Consider the following 19,539-nt stretch of genomic DNA (forward strand, 5'->3'; position numbering starts at 1 on the left):
GGTACCGGACAATCCCCCGGCTATCGCGCATGCGTAACGGTACCGGACAATCCCCGGATATCGCGCATGCGCTCAGCGGACACAGGCTCCGGGGAATCGGCGGCAGGTAGGACCGGGGCTCCGGGCGGGAGTTTCACCATCACCGGCGTCCGCACCCCGACTGGGGGACAATTGCTGTGAGATCCGAATACACCGTGGTCCCGGCCTTTCCCGTCTCTCTCAGACCACGATCCGTACCCGGGCCCGGGGAGTTTCGGCTGAGGGAATGGGAGCGGGTCTCTCAGACACTGCCGAGCTCCAGGCGTCTAAATCCAGGCGTTAGGAACTCGCGAAAATAAAGATCCAAATGCTTACATAAGCTTTGGCTTTCGGGGTGGGGGAACATATATTTATTCTATCTCTACTTGTTCTGGACCTTTCTGCCGGTTCTCTCTGGGTACATAACTATATCAAATACCTTTGGCCTGGGTATAGACAATAGACAGTAGGGGCAGGAGTAGGCCATTCGGCCCTTCTAGCCAGCACTGCCATTCACTGTGATCATGGCTGATCATACACAATCAGTACCCCGTTCCTGCCCTCTCCCCATATCCCTTGACCCCGCTATCTATAAGAGCTCTATCTAACTCACTCTTGAATGCATCCAGAGACTTGGCCTCCACTGCCTTCTGGGGCAGAGCATTCCACATATCCACCACTCTCTGGGTGAAAAAGTTTTTCCGCATCTCTGTTCTAAATGGCCTACCCCTTATTCTTAAGCTGTGGCCTCTAGTTCTGGACTCACCCATCAGCGGGAACATGTTTCCTGCCTCCAGCATGTCCAATCCCATAATAATCTTATATGTTTCAATCAGATGCCCTCTCATCCTTATAAATTCCAGTGTATGCAAACCCAGTTGCTCCAATCTTCCAACATATGACAGTCCCGCCATTCCGGGAATTAACCTTGTGAACCTACGCTGCACTCCCTCAATAGCAAGAATGTCCTTCCTCAAATTTGTAGACCAAAACTGCACACAATACACCAGGTGGGGTCTCACCAGGGCCCTGTACAGCTGCAGAAGGACCTCTTTACTCCTATACTCAATTCCTCTTGTAATAAAAGCCAGCATGCCATTAGCTTTCTTCACTGCCTGCTGTATCTGCATGCTTGCTTTCATTGACTGATGTACAAGAACACCCAGATCTCGTTGTACTTCCCCTTTTCCTAACTTGACTGCATTTAGATAGTAATCTGCCTTCCTGTTCTTGCCACCAAAGTGGATAACCTCACATTTATCCACATTAAACTGCATCTGCCATACATTTGCCCACTCACCCAACCTGTCCAAGTCACTCTGCATTCTCATAACATCCTCCTGACATTTCACACTGCCGCCCAGCTTTGTGTCATCAGCAAATTTGCTAATGTTACTTTTAATCCCTTCATCTAAATCATTAATGTATATTGTAAACATCTGCGGTCCCAGCACCGAACCTTGCGGTACCCCACTGGTCACAGCCTGCCATTCCGAAAGGGACCTGTTAATCGCTACTCTTTGTTTCCTGTCAGCCAGCCAATTTTCAGTCCATGTCAGTACTCTGCCCCCAATACCATGTGCCCTAATTTTGCCCACTAATCTCCTATGTGGGACTTTATCAAAAGCTTTCTGGAAGTCCAGGTACACTACATCCACTGGCTCTCCCTTGTCCATTTTCATAGTTACATCCCCAAAAAACTCCAGAAGATTAGTCAAGCATGATTTTCCCTTAATAAGTGACCTGTAGATTGTACATCACTAGTGTTACGAACCCCGTAACTGGGTGTCTTATCAGCAAAGATAGAAGTATCCGTTGGAGTCTGGTGTTACTATTTTCAACAATATTTATTAGCAAAAATATACAAAATAATATCATTGTGAATATACAGAGAAGATACGTTAGCAATACTAAACTTAAAAGTGTGGGTATAATAATAATCACTAATGAAACAAGCTCTATCGTTGTCTAGGGGATAGTGAATTGTCAGATGGAAACAAAGTTCAGTTCAGTTCATGCAGGCTACGGCATTTGTTGGTCACGGTGTTTCAATTGTTGGAGAGAGAGAGAACGTACGAACAGTAATAGCTATTATCTTGCCAACCTTCCTTTACGATTTTGATCCGTCGAGGCGTTGTTGATGTGGCCATTCACATATGACCCCTCCATCCTTTAGCTAGACCGTGCTTCCGTGGTGGTCTCGCCACTCAGGCAAGGGTGGACACACACACAAGCCCCCACCGGTCTCGCTACAAAACACTGTGAGTTAAAATTTACCGACCCTTCGTTCAGTCTCCGGTCTCCCACCCTGTCTCGTCGGGGTTCTGATGCTCACTAGCGTTTCTCCTGGTGCGTCTGAGGGGTGTTACCCCAGACCTCTCTTTTATCCCCACTCATGGGGTCTCAGGTGTCAATCAGGTCAGGGTGATGTAACCCATCAAACCAGCCCACTCTGGTTGCCCCCTGAGGGGTTTCAATGAATAGAACAATACCAAGTACACAATCCTTCTCCAAAAGACAATAGCAGTAATCAATGGTTCCGTTCCCTTTTTTGTTAGGAGAAGACATTCCACATAAGCTGTGCCTCTCTCTCATTAACTTTCATGAGCTGTTATCAATAACAACTGCCTTGGCAGAGTCCCTTTTGTCTCCCTTACTTCCTTGATAACAGCATCGAAATAGTAGCGATTTGGGATTCTCCAGAAGGGGGGGGGGTGGGCATTGGCGATTCTGTACCCTTCTGCCCATCAGACTTGTTCATCATTTGTAACACCCCGATCCTTCTAAGAATTTTCACCAAAGGGGAAAATTAACTAATACAGAGTCTTACAGAATTACAGAATCTAACACAATACAAAAGAGTTTTTAACTACAGAGTAATACAGATATACATTCAACTTAGCATCTAAACAGTTAGCGATTACATTGTCACTTCCTTTAATATCTTGTACCTTAATAAATTCCTGTAGCATCAGACTCCAATTTAATAACCACCCATTTTTATTCCTTTTCTTCACCAAAACAAAACTAAAGAGTTGTGATTTTAGCTTAAGTATATATTACAAAATGTGAACCAATACATGTGTGATTATTCTGTAGTACATTACAAAAGTTTATGCAAATACTAATCTTTATTTTACTTTTAAACTTACCAGTCAATCTTCCATGGTGTTGTCTTTATTCTTTACATGCTTTGTCGAAATCCCTCAAAACCAGATTCTGTTATTTAAAGTGGCATTTTGTCAACCTTTGCCTCTTTTCCATTTAACTCTCACATGGTTAGTTTGCTCGCCAGTGTGAAATAGGCTTTCACATACTCCTTTATCAACAATGTTTTCCAAACTTAGCCCATCTTCTGAACTTCCACACAATTCTTTATTTTTAAGCAAGTCATTAGTTTTATCTTCAGGACCCTTCATTCTATTAGTTTTCAGTTTAATATCTGCAAGTTGTTTACCTTTAAATTCCAAAACAAACTGTAATTGATTCACAGGCACCTTGTTAACAAGCCATTGTTCCTTCAACCTGGTTACTGCTTCTGAAACCAATCCAGACTTTAAATTTTCTTTATTCAATTTAAGAACAACACTTTTCCCTTCTACTTCAATAATAATATTCACATCACCAGCTCCCATCTCCTCACTAACTTTTAACACACCTTCTAACCCAAACAACTGAGAATCCTCACTTCCCACTGGTACCGAGGTTAACCCTTTCTTCACTGAACCAAGTCCATCTGACCCAAAAGGACTGCATTCCTTTTCAACTAAATCAGATACCTCAGACTTTTCCTGAGTTTCATTACTAGGTTCAGTACCATGTGCATCCACATCTTGAACACACTCAAACGGGACATCTGCCTCTTCCAGGCTTTCAATACCCGTCCCCTTTTCAAATTCTAAATTCCCCTGATCCTCCCAGTTACTCTCTGGGCAACTCCCATCCGGAGTAAACTCAACCCTGCGGGTTAAAGCAATTTCATCTGCTAACCCAGGAGACTCCTTCAAGGTAACGGCATCCTTTTCATCTAGGACTGCCCTTATATCATTATCGGGAACACATTTCAATTTTTCAACTTCTTCAAACAGCTCTGTCAAGCCAGACAGATCATCCATATCCAGCCCTGGACCTTCTAACTGCCTCATCTGTTTCTCATCTTTACTCCGTGCCTCTATAAATTCCCTCTTGGCTAAGGATAGGTCTACCTCCTCTCCTTTACTCTCTTTCACTTCCCTATTCTCCATCTTACCATCCCCTAACCCCTCTTGGTACAGGGTCAGTAAAAACGTCTCAGCCAAATCGATACTGTACTGATTTAAACTGGTCTCTTTCTCAGCTGCTTTTCTCGACATGCAGCGAGTGATCACGCATGCGGGATAGATCTTGGAACCTAGGGGCGGGTCCTCAGCACTCACAGGCTTGCTCGTCAGCTTCACGGCTGAACACACCTCACCCCCTGCTAAATCATTACCTAGAAGGACGTCCACGCCGTCTCTCGGTAATTCTGACCATACCCCTATTTCAACTGGTCCAGATACCAGATCACAATTTATAATGATCCCGTGCAAAGGTACAGCTTCTGTCCCTTTTCCTATGCCTCTCAAAACTACCTCTCCAGTCTCAGGACCAAAATCTAGTACCTTACTGAGAATCAATGACTGCTCAGCTCCAGTATCTCTCCAGATCCTCACTGGAACTGGTGTTTCTCCCTTTTTCACAGACACGGTCCCTTCTGAAATAAATTTCTTACACCCCTCTCGTATTTTATCTACCTGGGCCTTTCTCATCGATTTGCTGATCGACACAATACACCCTGTAGGGACTGCTGCGTTCCCTTTTCCTGTCTCCTTCCTCGGAGGAAAGCACTTAGATGCAATATGACCCACCTTTCCACAATTAAAACAGGTCAAGCCAGGAACCCTCCTGCTAGCTTGCCTTTCTTCCTCCTTAATTTTACTACTAGCTCCCGGCTTAATTTCTACCTCAGCCGGCGGGCTTTCTCTACTGTTCCTACGGTCTTTCTGTTAACTCTTATTCAAGGAAAACTTTGTCTTGTGGGTTAGGGCATATTCATCTGTGAACCTGGCAAATTCTGATAGCGACTTATTCGGCTTTTCGTTCAAATGCGTCCGGATATCATCCGGAACACAACCTTTAAATTCCTCAATCAGAATTAACTCTCCGAAACGATGGAAATCCTCCTCCACCCTTTCTGCTGCACACCAACAATCCAAGAGCACACTCTTCTCATAGGCAAACTCTGCATATGTCTGATTCCACACTTCCTTTAAATCTCTGAACTTTTGTCTATATGCTTCAGGGATTAACTCATAGGTCCAAAGGATGGCCTGTTTTATCTCCTCATAATCCTCAGACTTCTCCACAGACAATGCGGATTATGCCCATTGTGCCTTCCCTTTTAACACACTTTGTAACAACGCCACCCACTGATCTCTGGGCCACTTCTGATTCACTGCCACCTTTTCAAAATGCAAGAAATAACTATCAACATCTGTCTCCTCGAACGGAGGTACTAACCTAAACTCCCTACTAACATTAAACCTCTCCTCTCGGTCTGCCCCTGGGACTCTTTTCTCTTGCTTTAACTTCTCCATTTCCAGCTCATGCTGCCTCTGTTTCTCCTTTTTCTCTGCTTCCAGCTGTTTTAGCCTAAATTCATGTTCCCTCTGCTTTTCAGCTCTTTCCTTCTCCCTTTTCACCTCTAACTCCTTTAGCTGGAGCTCATACTCCCTTTTCGCCTCTAACTCCTTTAGCTGGAGCTCATACTCCCTTTTCGCCTCTAACTCCTTTAGCTGGAGCTCATACTCCCTTTTCTTCTGTTCTGCATCCAGCCTCAATTTTTCCAACTCTACCTGACCCGTCCCAATAGCTGGTACCTTTTTCAGGGATATTTTCCAATACCTCAGCCGAAAACACATCCTTCTCAATATAATACTGAGTTATGGCCCTCCGCATCTCCCACTTTTTCATTGACGACTTCACCTCTGTGAGATTTAATCCTTTCACAAAATTTACCCAGTCCGTCTTTGTGGCATCCACTAGTGCCTTCAAAATTGGGTTTTGTGTAAATTCGTCTACGTCCATCTTTGCTGGTTTCCCGTCTGGTTACCCACGCAACCAGATCAAAGTCTGGACTTATAGCCCGATTCACTGGCCCTCAAATTTGGTATCAAATCTCGAGACGAGGCCCCAATTTGTTACGAACCCCGTAACTGGGTGTCTTACCAGCAAAGATAGAAGTGTCCGTTGGAGTCTGGTGTTACTATTTTCAACAATATTTATTAGCAAAAGTATACAAAATAATATCAATGCGAATATACAGAGAAGATATGTTAGTAATACTAAACTTAAAAGTGTGGGTATAATAATAATCACTAATGAAACAAGCTCTGTCGTTGTCTAGGGGATAATGAATTGTCAGATCGAAACATAAAGTTCAGTTCATGCAGGTCGTGGTAGTTGTTGGTCGTGGTGTTTCAATTGTTGGAGAGAGAGAGAGAGAGAGAATATGTGAACAGTAATAGCTATTATCTTGCCAACCTTCCTTTACAATTTTGATCCGTCGATGCGTTGTTGATGTGGCCATTCACGTATGACCCCTCCGTCCTTTAGCTAGACCGTCCTTCCGTGGTGGACTCTTCACCCAGGCAAGGGTGAACACACACACAAGCCCCCACCGGTCTCGCTACAAAACACTGTGAGTTAAAATTTACCGACCCTTTGTTCAGTCTCCAGTCTCCCACCCTGTCTCGTCGGGGTTCTGATGCTCACTGGCGTTTCTCCTGGTGCGTCTGAGGGGTGTTACCCCAGACCTCACTTTTATCCCCACTCACGGGGTCTCAGGTGTCAATCAGGTTAGGGTGATGTAACCCATCAAACCAGCCCACTCTGGTTGCCCCCTGAGGGGTTTCAATGAATAGAACAATACCAAGTACACAATCCTTCTCCAAAAGACAATAGCAGTAATCAATGGTTCCATTCCCTTTTTTGTTAGGAGAAGACATTCCACATAAGCTGTGCCTCTCTCTCATTAACTTTCATGAGCTGTTATCAATAACAACTGCCTTGGCAGAGTCCCTTTTGTCTCCCTTACTTCCTTGATAACAGCATCGAAATAGTGGCGATTTGCGATTCTCCGGGGGGGGGGGGGGGGCATTGGCGATTCTGTACCCTTCTGCCCATCAGAGTTGTTCATCATTTGTAACACTAGTGTCTCTCTCCGACGTGGAAGATTACTGCCCTCCCCTTCATATTCATTGGCATTGCTGAGTTCACCACCGTCTTTCACAGTAGTGATCAGAAAGTCTCCAGGATCAGCCATGTAATATCATGTGCTTTTTGTAGCACTTTGGGACATGGCCAGAACTTGAAATGATACCAGTGTTCCTTCTGCTTTTCTTTTACTGCTGCGCAGGAAATTTGTATACAGCCTGAAAACTGTGCAGCACTTGCATTATAAAAGAGAAAATTGCAGCTGTACAGCAAAGGCTTTCTGCATGAGAGCATTTCAGTTACTGTCTGGTCACACAGCTCAGAGGGCACAGTAAATTATACCATTGGAGAGAGTCAAACTGAGCAAGGTCACAGGCTGAAGATGGGTAGAAATGTCCCATTCTTATACAGACAGGAAGACTGTCAGAGAATTTGATGATCAGTCCCAATGCTTGATCTGTGCCCAGTTAGAAGATGACTTCTTCTCCCAACCTGAGTTGAAACTTACTGTTACAATGTGATGTCAGAGCTCACCATCCAAAATACAAAAATTATATCATCTGAAATGTTGTCCTTTACCTATTGATGTCTTTCGTAAATCTTTTTACAGATTGGAAATGGCAAGGAATTTGTGAACAAGAATCCCAACACAAGAACACGTCAGCGTGCTGTCTCTGCCCAGATAGTTCCTGTGTAACACTGATATGTCTGTTGTTGATCCCTGGAGATGAAGGTGTATCTCATCCCAGCTGGAAACGTGCTAAGTGTCTGAAAAGACATTCTCTGTTGTAATTCAGTGAAATCTACTGGAACTGGGTACTGAGAGCACACCAGCATTTGTGCATTAGAGGGAAGCTCTTCAACTGCAATGATTGTGCGAGGGATTCACTATGTCTGACATCTGACTTGAGACATTGTCAGACAGTTGAGAGAGAACTGTGGGAAAGGATTCACTCACTCATCCCACCTGCAGAAACAGCAGCGAGTTCACTCTGAGGAGAGGCCATTCACTTGCTTATACTGTGGGAAGGGATTTGCTCGATCATCTCAACTGAAGGTACATCTGTGAGTTCACAGTGGGGGGGGGGGGGGAACGCTATTCACCTGTTCTCTGTGTGGGACGGGATTCACTCAGTCATCCAACCTTGTGACGTACTGCAGTCACACCAGTCAGTTCACACTGGGGAGATGCTGTTCACCTGCTCAGCCTGTGGGAAGGGATTCACTCAGTCATCTAACCTGCTGGCACACCAGTCAGTTCACACTGGGGAGAGGCCGTTCACCTGCTCAGACTGTGGGAAAGGATTCACTTACTCATCTAACCTACAGAGACACCAGTCAGTTCACACAGGAGAGAGGCCGTTCACCTGTTCTTTGTGTGGGAAGGGATTTACTCGGTTATCCAGCTTGCAGACACACCAGTCAGTTCACACTGGGGAGAGGCCGTTTACCTGTTCTGTGTGTGGGAAGGGATTTGCTTCATCATCTCAACTGAAGGTACATCAGCGAGTTCACACTGGGGAGAGGCCATTCACGTGTTCTCTGTGTGGGAAGGGATTCACTCAGTCGGTCAGCCTCCAGAGACATCGGTCAGTTCACACTGGAGAGAGGCCATTCACCTGCTCAGAATGTGGGAAGGAATTCTCTCAGTCATTTCAATTGAAAGTCCATCAGCGAGTTCACACTGGGGAGAGGCCGTTCACCTGCCCAGACTGTGGTAAGGGATTCACGCAGTCATCACACCTTCAGATACACCAGTCAGTTCACACTGGGGAGAGGCCATTTACCTGTTCTGTGTGTGGGAAGGGATTCACTTCGTCATCTCAATTGACGGTACATCAGCGAATTCACACTGGGGAGAGGCCGTTCACCTGTTCTGTGTGTGGGAAGGGATTTGCGCAGTCATCTCACCTGAAGGTACATCAGCGAGTTCACAGAGGAAAGAAGTCGTTCACCTGCTCAGACTGTGGGAAGGAATTCTCTCGGTTATCTCATCTACAGAAACACCAGTCAGTTCACACTGGGGTGAGGCCATTCAGCTGCTCAGACTGTGGGGAGGGATTCACTCAGTCATCCCACCTGGAGATACACCAGTCAGTTCACACTGGGGAGAGGCCATTCACCTGTTCTGTGTGTGGGAAGGGTTTCACTTCGTCATCTCAACTGATGGTACATCAGCGTGTTCACACTGGGGAGAGGCCATTCATCTGTTTAGTGTGTGGGAAGGGATTCACTCAGTCTTCCAGTCTACTAAGACACCAGTCAGTTCACACTGGGGAGAGGCCGTTCACCTGCTCAGACTGTGGGAAAGAATTCTCTCAGTCATTTCAGCTGAAGGTACATCAGCGAGTTCACACTGGGGAGAGGCCGTTCACCTGCTTAGACTGTGGGAAGGGATTCACTCGGTCATCCCATCTACAAATACACCAGTCAGTTCACACTGGGGAGAGGCCATTCACCTGCTCAGACTGTGGGAAAGGATTCAGTCAGTCATCCAGCCTCCAGACTCACCAGTCAATTCACACTGGTGAGAAGCCGTTTACTTGTTCTGTGTGTGGGAGGGGATTCGCTCGGTCATTTCAACTGAATGTACATCAGCGCATTCACACTGGGGAGAGGCCATTCACCTGCTCAGACTGTGGGAAAGGATTCTCTCAGTCATCTGATCTGAAGGTACATCAGCGAGTTCACACTGGTGAAAGGCCATTCACTTGTGCTGTGTGTGGGAAGGGATTTGCTCAGTCATCTCAACTGAAGGTACATCAGCGAGTTCACACTGGGGAGAGGCCATTCACCTGCTCAGACTGTGGGAAGGGATTCACTCAGTCATCCGACCTTGTGGTGCACTACCGAATTCACACTGGGGATAAAGTTGAAATAAGCTGCTTACTGGATGTTTAACCATCACAGTTGCTGAATCCAGATGCTAGTTCAAAAGTGACTGTTGGTGTTGAACTCTGCAATTATTGCTGCTGCTCATCACACCCAGTTCTGCACCCTGGTCACTGGGCATGGGAGGAGTTTCTTCTGCTGATGTTCACCTTTAATGGGACTGGAGTTTACTATTCTGCATCTGTGATTAAAAAAAATCATTTCTATTTTAAACTCTGTCTCCAGTGCCAAGTGATTCTACAACACACCCAGTATAGAGTAGGGAGTCAACTCTGCCAGTGTTTCTGTTCCCCAGCCGTCCTTTCAAATCCATCCCTGCTGTTCACCTCTCACTGTCCCTGTGGTGATGGGTTCCAAATAGTCACCATCTGTGGTGAAGAGTTCTCCCTTGTGTTTCCTGCATGGTTCTGCAGACTGAAGAAGACGAACTGACCACAGTTATGCCTGACATGTTCTCGTCCATTAAATCTCTGGACCAAATAAGAATGACTTTGTTAGTTAACCTCCATATTCCCTGTCCATCTCAACTTTATGGGTAATTTTCACTCCTTCTATATCCGACTGGTTATTATGGATTGTCCAATCTGTAATAATAGTTCGGACATAATATAATTTGTAGGCTTCTGACTCTAAAACTGGATCAGGTTTGTATTTATAGTTAGATATGGTGTGTTTTATGAGTTTGTATTTTAAAGCAAGATTTTGGTGAATGATGATTGCCACTTGATTGTACCTGTGTAAGTAATCAGATTGAGTGAAACTGCAGGATCCTGTAATGTGCTCAATTGTTTCTGGTTTCTCTTGGCATATTCTGCATTTATCATCTGGAATTTGTTGATCTTTAATTATGTATTTCAGGTAATTTTTTTGTGTTAGTCACCCGTTCCTGTATTTCCACAAGGAACCCCTCTGTTTCTGGGAAGAAGTCTCCCACTTTAAGCCAGGAGTTCAATACTTCCCTGTCAACCTGTAGTATGCTCAAATCATGGGGATATCTTCCATGAAAGGTCATGCTCTTCCATTGGTTAACTTCTTCTGTACTGATAATTTATTCAAAGTTCTGTTAACAAGGGTTATCTCATAGTATCAATAACCATTTGGGCATAGAAAGAATCTTTATTTACTGATGAGTACTTTCATCGTCTCAACTAACAAGCATGTGAATTGTCAAAGAATAGAAAAGGTAATAGCCGGTAAAGCAGTCTATGCTGGTCAGGCCTTCCTCTTTTTCCCAATCCAGTCTCTACATGTCCGGCATGGTGCTGCTCATACCTGTAACTGTGATGGTTATTATTTAGAGTTATCGCTGTCTCGCATTCAAAGCCTCTTATTTTTATTCACTTATCATACCAATTCAAATTGAGCAATTCAATTTCGTTGGCTTGAGGGAATCTTACTGGCTTGTATCACCTTATTGGCTCTGGTCCAAGCCAGCATCCAGTTATTGCTCTCTTCTGCAAGTAATAAGTGATAATTTATGTCTCATTGTTCTAATACAGTTACTAAACCAGTAACCAGCTTGAATCACTCAAGGTAGACACTGACCCCACAATTCGCAAACCTGCATGTTATATCATACCAAAGAACACCTTACAAATAGCTTCTTATTTGAAATGACTCTATTCCAGAAGATTACTTGGAATATTATTGTGTCTACTTTAACATACTGAGTCAGGCAAAACCAGGTCACAAAATGATGGCTAGAGAGCAGCTTCACTCAATATTTCATTTGCTGCGTCAGCGTGTTTCTTAATTACTCTGTGTGTTTATTCCAATGATGGATTATTGCCTCCTCCACAACTTGTCTGCAGTCAAGTGAGGAATCAGTGGAAACTTGGTAGCAACATAGTCCCACAAAAATTGATTGTGAGGGTCTCCTTCATTACCTTGCTGGCTGAGACAAAGTTGATCCTCCAATTGTCAGATCTAAATTCATGCTCACAGTGACAACTTTGTGACTTTCCAAAAGACACTGTTTCCATCCCATGGTATAACTCAAGGCTGCTGTTGCTCTGGAATATGTGTGTCTCACCAATGCGGACAGCAAAAAGGACTCATTACTTACAGACAAAATAGACAATAAACAGTTTTCTTAAATACTGAAACCACAATTCATACAGTAAGTTGCTTCTTGTCATTTCTTCTGGGTTTTGGTCAGAAAGAGTGAAAATCAGAGAACAGGATTGGAGGTGGCCATTTTGTGAGATTGTCCTTGCAGCCTCCATTTTGTGAACTGTTTAATGAACTGATTCTTGCTCTGGGATAACTTAATCAGACCAATTGAATGTGGACACAAGGAGTCTCAGCTGATGACCTGCTAACCTGCGACTATTCTCAGACAAGTAGCCATGTGACATAAAGTGACAGGCGGGCTGGAGAAGGCTCAGTGTCTGGATCACCTGGTTTGACTGCTTTCCACCAGTCAAGAGTTGAAAAGAACAAAAGCCACAGGGCTGAGGGCAAAGACCATAGAACAATGCTGGTTGTAGCCTGGACCAGAGTCAATAAGGTGATGGGATGGAACCGCAACATTTGAACTAATATGAAGTGTTTTTTTAAAAGTAAGGAGCTTCGAATGCAAAGGAGTGACAACTCTGCAGAGACCAAATATTGTGGATGTGGAGGACCCTACGGACACTTGGAAACCGGAGTGGTACCACAAAGAACACATGACCAATGTAAACTCCTTTCCTGGATATTACCTTCTAAATTCTTTGACTGATCATGACGGGGGGGGGGGGGGGGGGGGGTGGTCAAGGAAACGTAGTAGGTGTGCACACAGGTATTTGGTTGTGTAAGTTCATGTACTTTTTAATTGAGACAATAAAGGTACTTGTCTGTAAATACAGATTCTGATCATTATTGCTAAGGGGTAATCCTTATACTATTGGCAAACCCAGTGGTCTCACTCTGATAGATCTATCTCTTTTCCAGTACCATTCATAACTGTAGCATGTGCTGGCAGGTCACATAAGGATATCCAAGCCTTCTCATGATATTTGCCCATATTGTGAACCCTTTTTGTGGGGTAGGTTAAATTATTTCTATTCTTCTAGTTGCTCATCTAAGACCCAATTTGGTACTTGATGAGCATCATTGTAATAAATTTGTGTCAATCATGGTGTGCAACTAGTTCGCATGTGTAGCACAGATATCAGTTTTATACCTTAAAAATGAGGTCAGTGCGGTCAATAATCTGATTCGTTGCATCTTGAAGGGGCTTCTGAAATTTAAGGGTATCCAGAGTTAGTTGGATATGCCATGACCGATTTGATTAGTTTGTATCTGATCTTGATAATTTCCTCCAGTTATATCCCACATTTTCTGCCAAGGGGACTAGAACATAGAACACAGAAATTTACAGCACATTACAGGCCCTTCAGCCCACAATGTTGTGCCAACCATGTACCCTACTTTAGAAACTACCTAGAATTACCCTACCACATAGCCCTCTATATGTTTCTAAGCTCCATGTATCTAAGAGTCTCTTGAAAAACCCTATTGTATCGACTTCTACCACCGTCACTGGCAGTGCATTCCACATACACACACACACACACACTACTCTCTGTGTGGAAAAACTTACCTTTGACAAACCCCTTGTACCTTAAAAAATACCCCCTCATGTTAGCCATTTCAGCTCTGGAAAAGCCTTAGGTGATCCATACGATCAATGCCTCTCATCATCTTATACACCTCTATCAGGTCACCTCTCATCCTCCAATGCTCGAAGAAGAAAGGGCTAAGTTCACTCAACCTATTCTCACAAGGCATGCTCTCCAATCCAGGGAACATCCTTGTAAATGGCCTCTGCATTCTTTTTGTGGTATCCACATCCTTCCTGTAGTGAGGTGACCAGAACTGGACACAGTACTCCAAGGTCTTACATAGTTGTAACATTACCTCACAGCTCTTGAACTCAATCCCATTATTGATGAAGGCCATCACACCATATGCCTTCCTAACAATACTGTCAATCTGATTTTCTGGTTTTCTCATTCTGTTACATTCAGGGGATTGACTGTGGTTGTCCCAATGTATAATTTGCTCCCACTAATTCCAATAGTCCTCTCTTCCTTCTCTTTTTAACTGGTTTAAACTCACTTATGCGAGGTTGACACCCAAGAAAATGAGCAATAATTGTCTCATTGTATGTGCCACCATTACTTCAGTTAGATTAAAAATTGCCTGCATCTGCTGGTATCCTGGTACCCAAGTGAGAAATTTCCCCACATCTTCTAACACTAATCCTACCCCCTTTGTGTTATGCTGGGTCTCACTACATTTAGGCTCTTGTGTAGTTTTGAGGTTTTGGAGTGGTCAGTTTTCTAGTAGTTTTGAAAACTCTGAAAGGGCCGAGGTCCTGACAGAAACTCTACCCATGTTCCTTAGTTCCCTTTCCATTCTCCTCTCCCCATGTACCAGATCCTCCTGTGGACAGTTTATAATGATGGAAGCAACCTTTGAGAAATGCTTGATATGGCCATCCCAATCGATTTACCTCTTGTATCAATCACTGCTCCACTCAATATTCACATGAGTATCTGAGAACTGTAATCTTACCATGACCCTCGTCACCTGAAGGTTGTTCTCTCAATCAGACCTGAGAGCTGACAAATGATTATTCCCTCTGGTATACTTGATAATGTCACCTCTACAATTTTATTGGATAAGAACTGTCCCTTTGTAACTTTTAGAATACCTAAGGTTTTGTCCACACACATCAAACCATCTACCTGAGCATAATACAAATTTGAGTCCTCTATTTCTCCCTTATTAGCCTGTATTACTCAAGTCCATTGAGAAAAATTGTTTTTGATCTCTGAATATTCTCCAAGTGGCAACATCATTGTTGACCCATTTGTCTGCTGCAGTGGTTCTGGAGTACAATGGCCCCAGTCATGGTTAATTCCATCACAACAAAATGCATTATTCTCTTAATGTCCGATTAAACCTGTAACAAAAAAGGGTACTTTCTACTCTTATTTTCAGTTTCAATCTTAAATTATTTTAAATCCATATTTTCTATCTGTTTTTCTAGCCCTTACAATCCAGGCTTCCAATTGTCTTTGGACTCAAGTCATTCATCTTTCTTCATTTATTTTCCCTTTTCTTTATTTTCTTGACAAAACCCCTGATTCTCAGGAGGAAGGAACAGAAAAGCTCCCTCTTTGTCAGATCCATTACTACTTCCTTCAAACAGGTGTTCCAACATCAAACATCCAAATCAGCTCTGCCACGTACATCAATTGTCAAGTCTCCAAAAACAGTACCAGCATGTATATCAATTGTTACGTGCTGAAGATTACACCATTCCTATTTCTCCACCATCAATTTCAACTGGTTGGTTAGGTACCAGGATAAATCAGTACCCTATACCTTGATGGACTTGCTTTGTCTGTAATTTCATATGACCCTGCATACCTTGGATTTAAAATTGAGGTGGGTTGGTGTATTCTCATCACTCTTTGCCCTGACTCTTGAGTCAAAGTAGGCTTTATTCTGTTGTTGTTTCTTTCTCTGATAGGCTGCCACATAATTGGCCTCCTTCACTGTCTCTTCCAAATGTACACGCTTCTCAGTCACAATCCCATCAGTTCTGGGTTCTGTTAAATCTTAATCCTAACAACTCCAATTATCTTAAATCTCTCAGTTATGAGTTTATTAGAGGTGTAACCTGTCAATGATGCATTGTATTCCTTAAGGCAAAACTACCTGCCACGTTGTTCCATGCTATTGCACCATTTAGTGATGTTTTTTTCTGGTTTGATTCATCCTTTCTACAATTCCATTAGATTGTGAACTATCAGGAATAAAAAAAGTGTCAGGACATCTTATGCTCCGAGGTAATTCCCAGTGAATAAACATGTTTTCCAATAAGATTTCTGCAGTGGCTTTGTCCATGTTTGTCTTAGTCAGGAAACCTTTCTTTCACTTGGTGAAAGTATCTACCACTGCAAGAATATATTTGTACCCTCCTGTGGTGGGTGGCCAGGGGGTCCAATGTAATCTATTGGCAAATTAGTTCAACACCCTTCCCCTGGCCTGGTGTGTTGGAGGGCTGCTTTCTTTACATTTCTATAAGGATTATGATGTGCACAGATAAAGCAATTCTTGACACAGTGCTCCACCTCATCCTTTATCCTAAACCACCAGCATTCCTCCTTTATTTTCTCAATGGTACTTACAGCTTCCAGGTGTATCCATAGATCATGGTACCAGTGATCATCTGGTGTCTTCCTGCCTCTGGAACTTAACTTCACAGACTATCATGCACTCGCTTGTGCTCTTCGCATATTTCTGATCCTGCTCCTTCTATCATTTTAAAATATTCTTTATCTTTCTTCTGCTCCTCTATTAAACCCATTACCATAACCTGGTGTTCCTTCTGCCTTCTCATCTCCCCAATCTGGGGCTGCCATTCCTGCTTCGCTGATTCATCTGCCTTTCTGTTCCTCTCAGGATAATTTAGAGTGGGCTTTCACCTTTCTTACTCTGTATTCTTTTCCTTTTGCATCTTTAAATATATACTGCAATAGAGCAGCAGAATAAAGGGGCTTCCTGTCAGCTGAAATAAACCCTCTTGCTTCCCACAGAGGCAAATGTTTTGTAAGGCTATTATAAGCATACATACTATCGGAGCCTATGACTGACCCGGGTGGAAGACGTTCTGGGTGGTTAACCACGTATACTACAGCTGCCAATTCTGCCTGTATACTCATGGTGTTTGGTCCTGGCCATATTCATCCTCTACATAGGTTCCATACCCAGTTCTCCTCTCACCATCCGGTACTGATGAAGAGCCATCTACAAATAAAATAGGTTTTTTCTTTTTTCCTTTGTGTCTTTGTTCTCAGGCATTACTTTATCAGATCTGCTTCTACCCCTCCCATTATGTTTTGATATAAATGGTCCCTTGGGATCATTTGCTATCAGAACTTGACATTCACATTCATAAGACCATAAGATATAGGAGCAGTGTTAGGCCATTTGGCCCATTGACTGCTCCAACATTTCATCATAGCTGATCCATTTCCCTCTCTGTTACAATCTCCTGCATTCTCCCCATATCCCTTCATGTTCTGACTAATCAAAGATCTATCAACCTCTGCCTTAAATATACACAAAGATTTGGCCTTCATGGTTGCCTGTGGCAACAAATCCCACAGATTCACCACTCTTTGGCTAAAGAAATTCCTTCTCATCTTAGTTCTAAGTGGACATCCCTCTATTCAGAGCCTGTGTCCTCTGGTCTTAGACTCCACAGGAAACATCTTCCCTACCTCCACTTTATTGAGGCCTTTCAACATTCAATAGGTTTCAATGAGATCTCCCCCTCACTCTTCTGAATTCCTGTAAGTACAGACCCAGAACCATCAAACGCACCTCATATGATAAGCCCTTCAATCCCAGAATTATTTTCATAGACTTGTTTGAACCCTGTCCAATGTCATCACATCCTTTCTTAGATAAGGGACCCAAAACTGCTCACTATAGACCAAATAAAGCCTCACCTGCACCTTAAAAAGCCTGAACATTACTTACTTGCTTTAATATTCTAATTCTCTCAAAATGAGTGCTAATATTGCATTTGCCTTCCTCACCACAGACTTAACCAGCAAATTGCTCTTCAGGGAATCCTGCACTCTCAAGTCCCTTTCAGATCAGGTTTTTGAATTTTCTTTCTAGTTAGAAAATAGACTACCCTTTTATCTCTTTTCCCAAAGTGCAAGACCATACACTTCCCAGTCCTGCAATCCATCTGCCTCTTCTCTCCCCTTTCTCCTAATCAGTTTGTTCTTCTGAGCCCATCTGCTTCACAATACTACCTGCCCATCTACCTATCTCCACAAACTAAGCCACAAAACCATCAATTCCTTTATCCAAATTATCAACGTATATTGGAAACAGAAGTGGTCCCAACACAGAGCCCTGTGGACCACTAGTCACCAACAGCCAACCAGATAAGGCTACCTTTATTCTCACTCTTTGCCTCCTTCCAGTCAGCCAATGCTCTATCCAGCTTGTATTTTTCCTGTAATACCATGGGTTCTTGTTAAGTAGCTTCATGTGTGGGACCTTGTCAAAGATCTGAAAATCCAAGTACACAGCATCCAGCAGTTCCCCCTAGTGTATACTGCTTGCTATGTCTTCAAAGAATTCCAATAGATTTTTCAGGAAAGATTTGTCCATAAGGAAACTATGCTACCTTTGGCCTATTTTATCATGAGCCTCCAAATACCATGCAACCACATTCCTAATTGACTCCAACGTCTTCCCAACCTTTGAAATCGGACTAACTGGCCTATAATTTCCTTTTTTCTGCATTTGATAGACATCAAAGTACATATATGGCACTATATGCAACCCTGGCACACACAGTAAATCCAAGAAACGCATTAGAATCAATGAAAGACCATACCCGATAGTTCACTTATAAAGGCAAATGAAGTTAAGTGAAATGATCCCCTTAGGTTCAAGAGCCTGTTGTTTGAGGGGTAATAACTGTTCCTGAACCTGGTAGTGTGTCCTGAGACTCCTGTAGCTTCTTCCTGATGGCAGCAGCAAGGAGGGAACATGACCTTTGTGGTGTGGGTCTTTGAAAATGGAAGTTGTTTCTGCAACAGCACTTCTTGTGGATATGAAAAATGGTGGGCAGGACTGGGCTGTATCCACTACTTTTCGTAGGATTTTCCATTCAAGGCACTGGTGTTTCCATACCCGGTTGTGATGCAACCAGTCAATATGCTCTCCATCATACATCTATAGAAGTATGCTAAATGTCATGCCGAAGCTTTGCAAACTGCTAAGGAAGTAGAGGCACTGTTGTGTTTTTTTCTAATGACACATCTGTGCTAGACCCAGGACAGTTCATCTGAGATGATAATTCAGAGGAATTTGAAGTTGCTGACCTCCACCTCTGATCCCCCAATGAGGACCGGCTCATTGACCTCTGGTTTTCTCCTCCTGAATCAGTAATCAGTTCTTTGGTCTTCCTGAATCTGAGTGAGAGTTTGTCATTATGGTATAATTCAGCCAGATTTTGTACAACTTCAATGACCACCTCTTTGTTGTCCTTTATCCCTAGAGCCTTGCTCTTTAACCTCTGCCTGTATGCAGGTAGGAGGAGGACAGCCAAGTGATTAGATTTCCCGAAATGCAGTCTGGGCATGAAGCGGTAGACATTCCTAATCATAGTATAGCAGTGGTGAAGTGTGTTGGGATCCTGGTGCTGCAGGTTATATGTTGACGATAATTGGGTTGAGCTTTCTTCATACAAGCCCAATTGAAGTTTCTGATTATTACTTGAAGGTGTTGCGATTGGCTGTTTCTTGTTTGCTGATGGCTGCATTCAAGTATATTGAATGCCTATTTAATGCAAGCCTTTGCTGGTAT

General features: G+C 43.4%; 2 protein-coding genes across 9 annotated transcripts in view; one reads left to right on the forward strand and one right to left on the reverse strand.

Moving 5' to 3' along the window:
• The window catches only part of LOC132402415 (zinc finger protein 585A-like), a 66,976-nt gene that overhangs the window by 18,943 nt on the left and 28,494 nt on the right, over window positions 1-19,539 (reverse strand). The gene's annotated exons all lie outside the window — the stretch shown is intronic.
• The window catches only part of LOC132403234 (zinc finger protein 585A-like), a 44,505-nt gene continuing 25,004 nt past the window's right edge, over window positions 39-19,539 (forward strand). For 5 of the 8 annotated variants that reach the window (XR_009515221.1, XR_009515216.1, XR_009515218.1 and 2 more), the window contains exons 1-2: window positions 39-106; window positions 7,862-8,308. Coding sequence is in view for 2 of the 8 variants with exons in the window: in XM_059986658.1 (XP_059842641.1) it covers window positions 8,440-10,152 (1,713 nt within the window). In the remaining 6 variants the exon portion in view is untranslated. Of the gene's footprint in view, window positions 107-6,713; window positions 6,737-7,861; window positions 12,878-19,539 lie in introns of those variants that run through there. The other 3 variants (XR_009515220.1, XM_059986658.1, XM_059986659.1) reach the window with 3 other exon arrangements.

This window comes from Hypanus sabinus, chromosome 12 (assembly GCF_030144855.1).
Source record: "Hypanus sabinus isolate sHypSab1 chromosome 12, sHypSab1.hap1, whole genome shotgun sequence".
In the NCBI taxonomy this organism is placed as follows: Eukaryota; Metazoa; Chordata; class Chondrichthyes; order Myliobatiformes; family Dasyatidae; genus Hypanus; species Hypanus sabinus.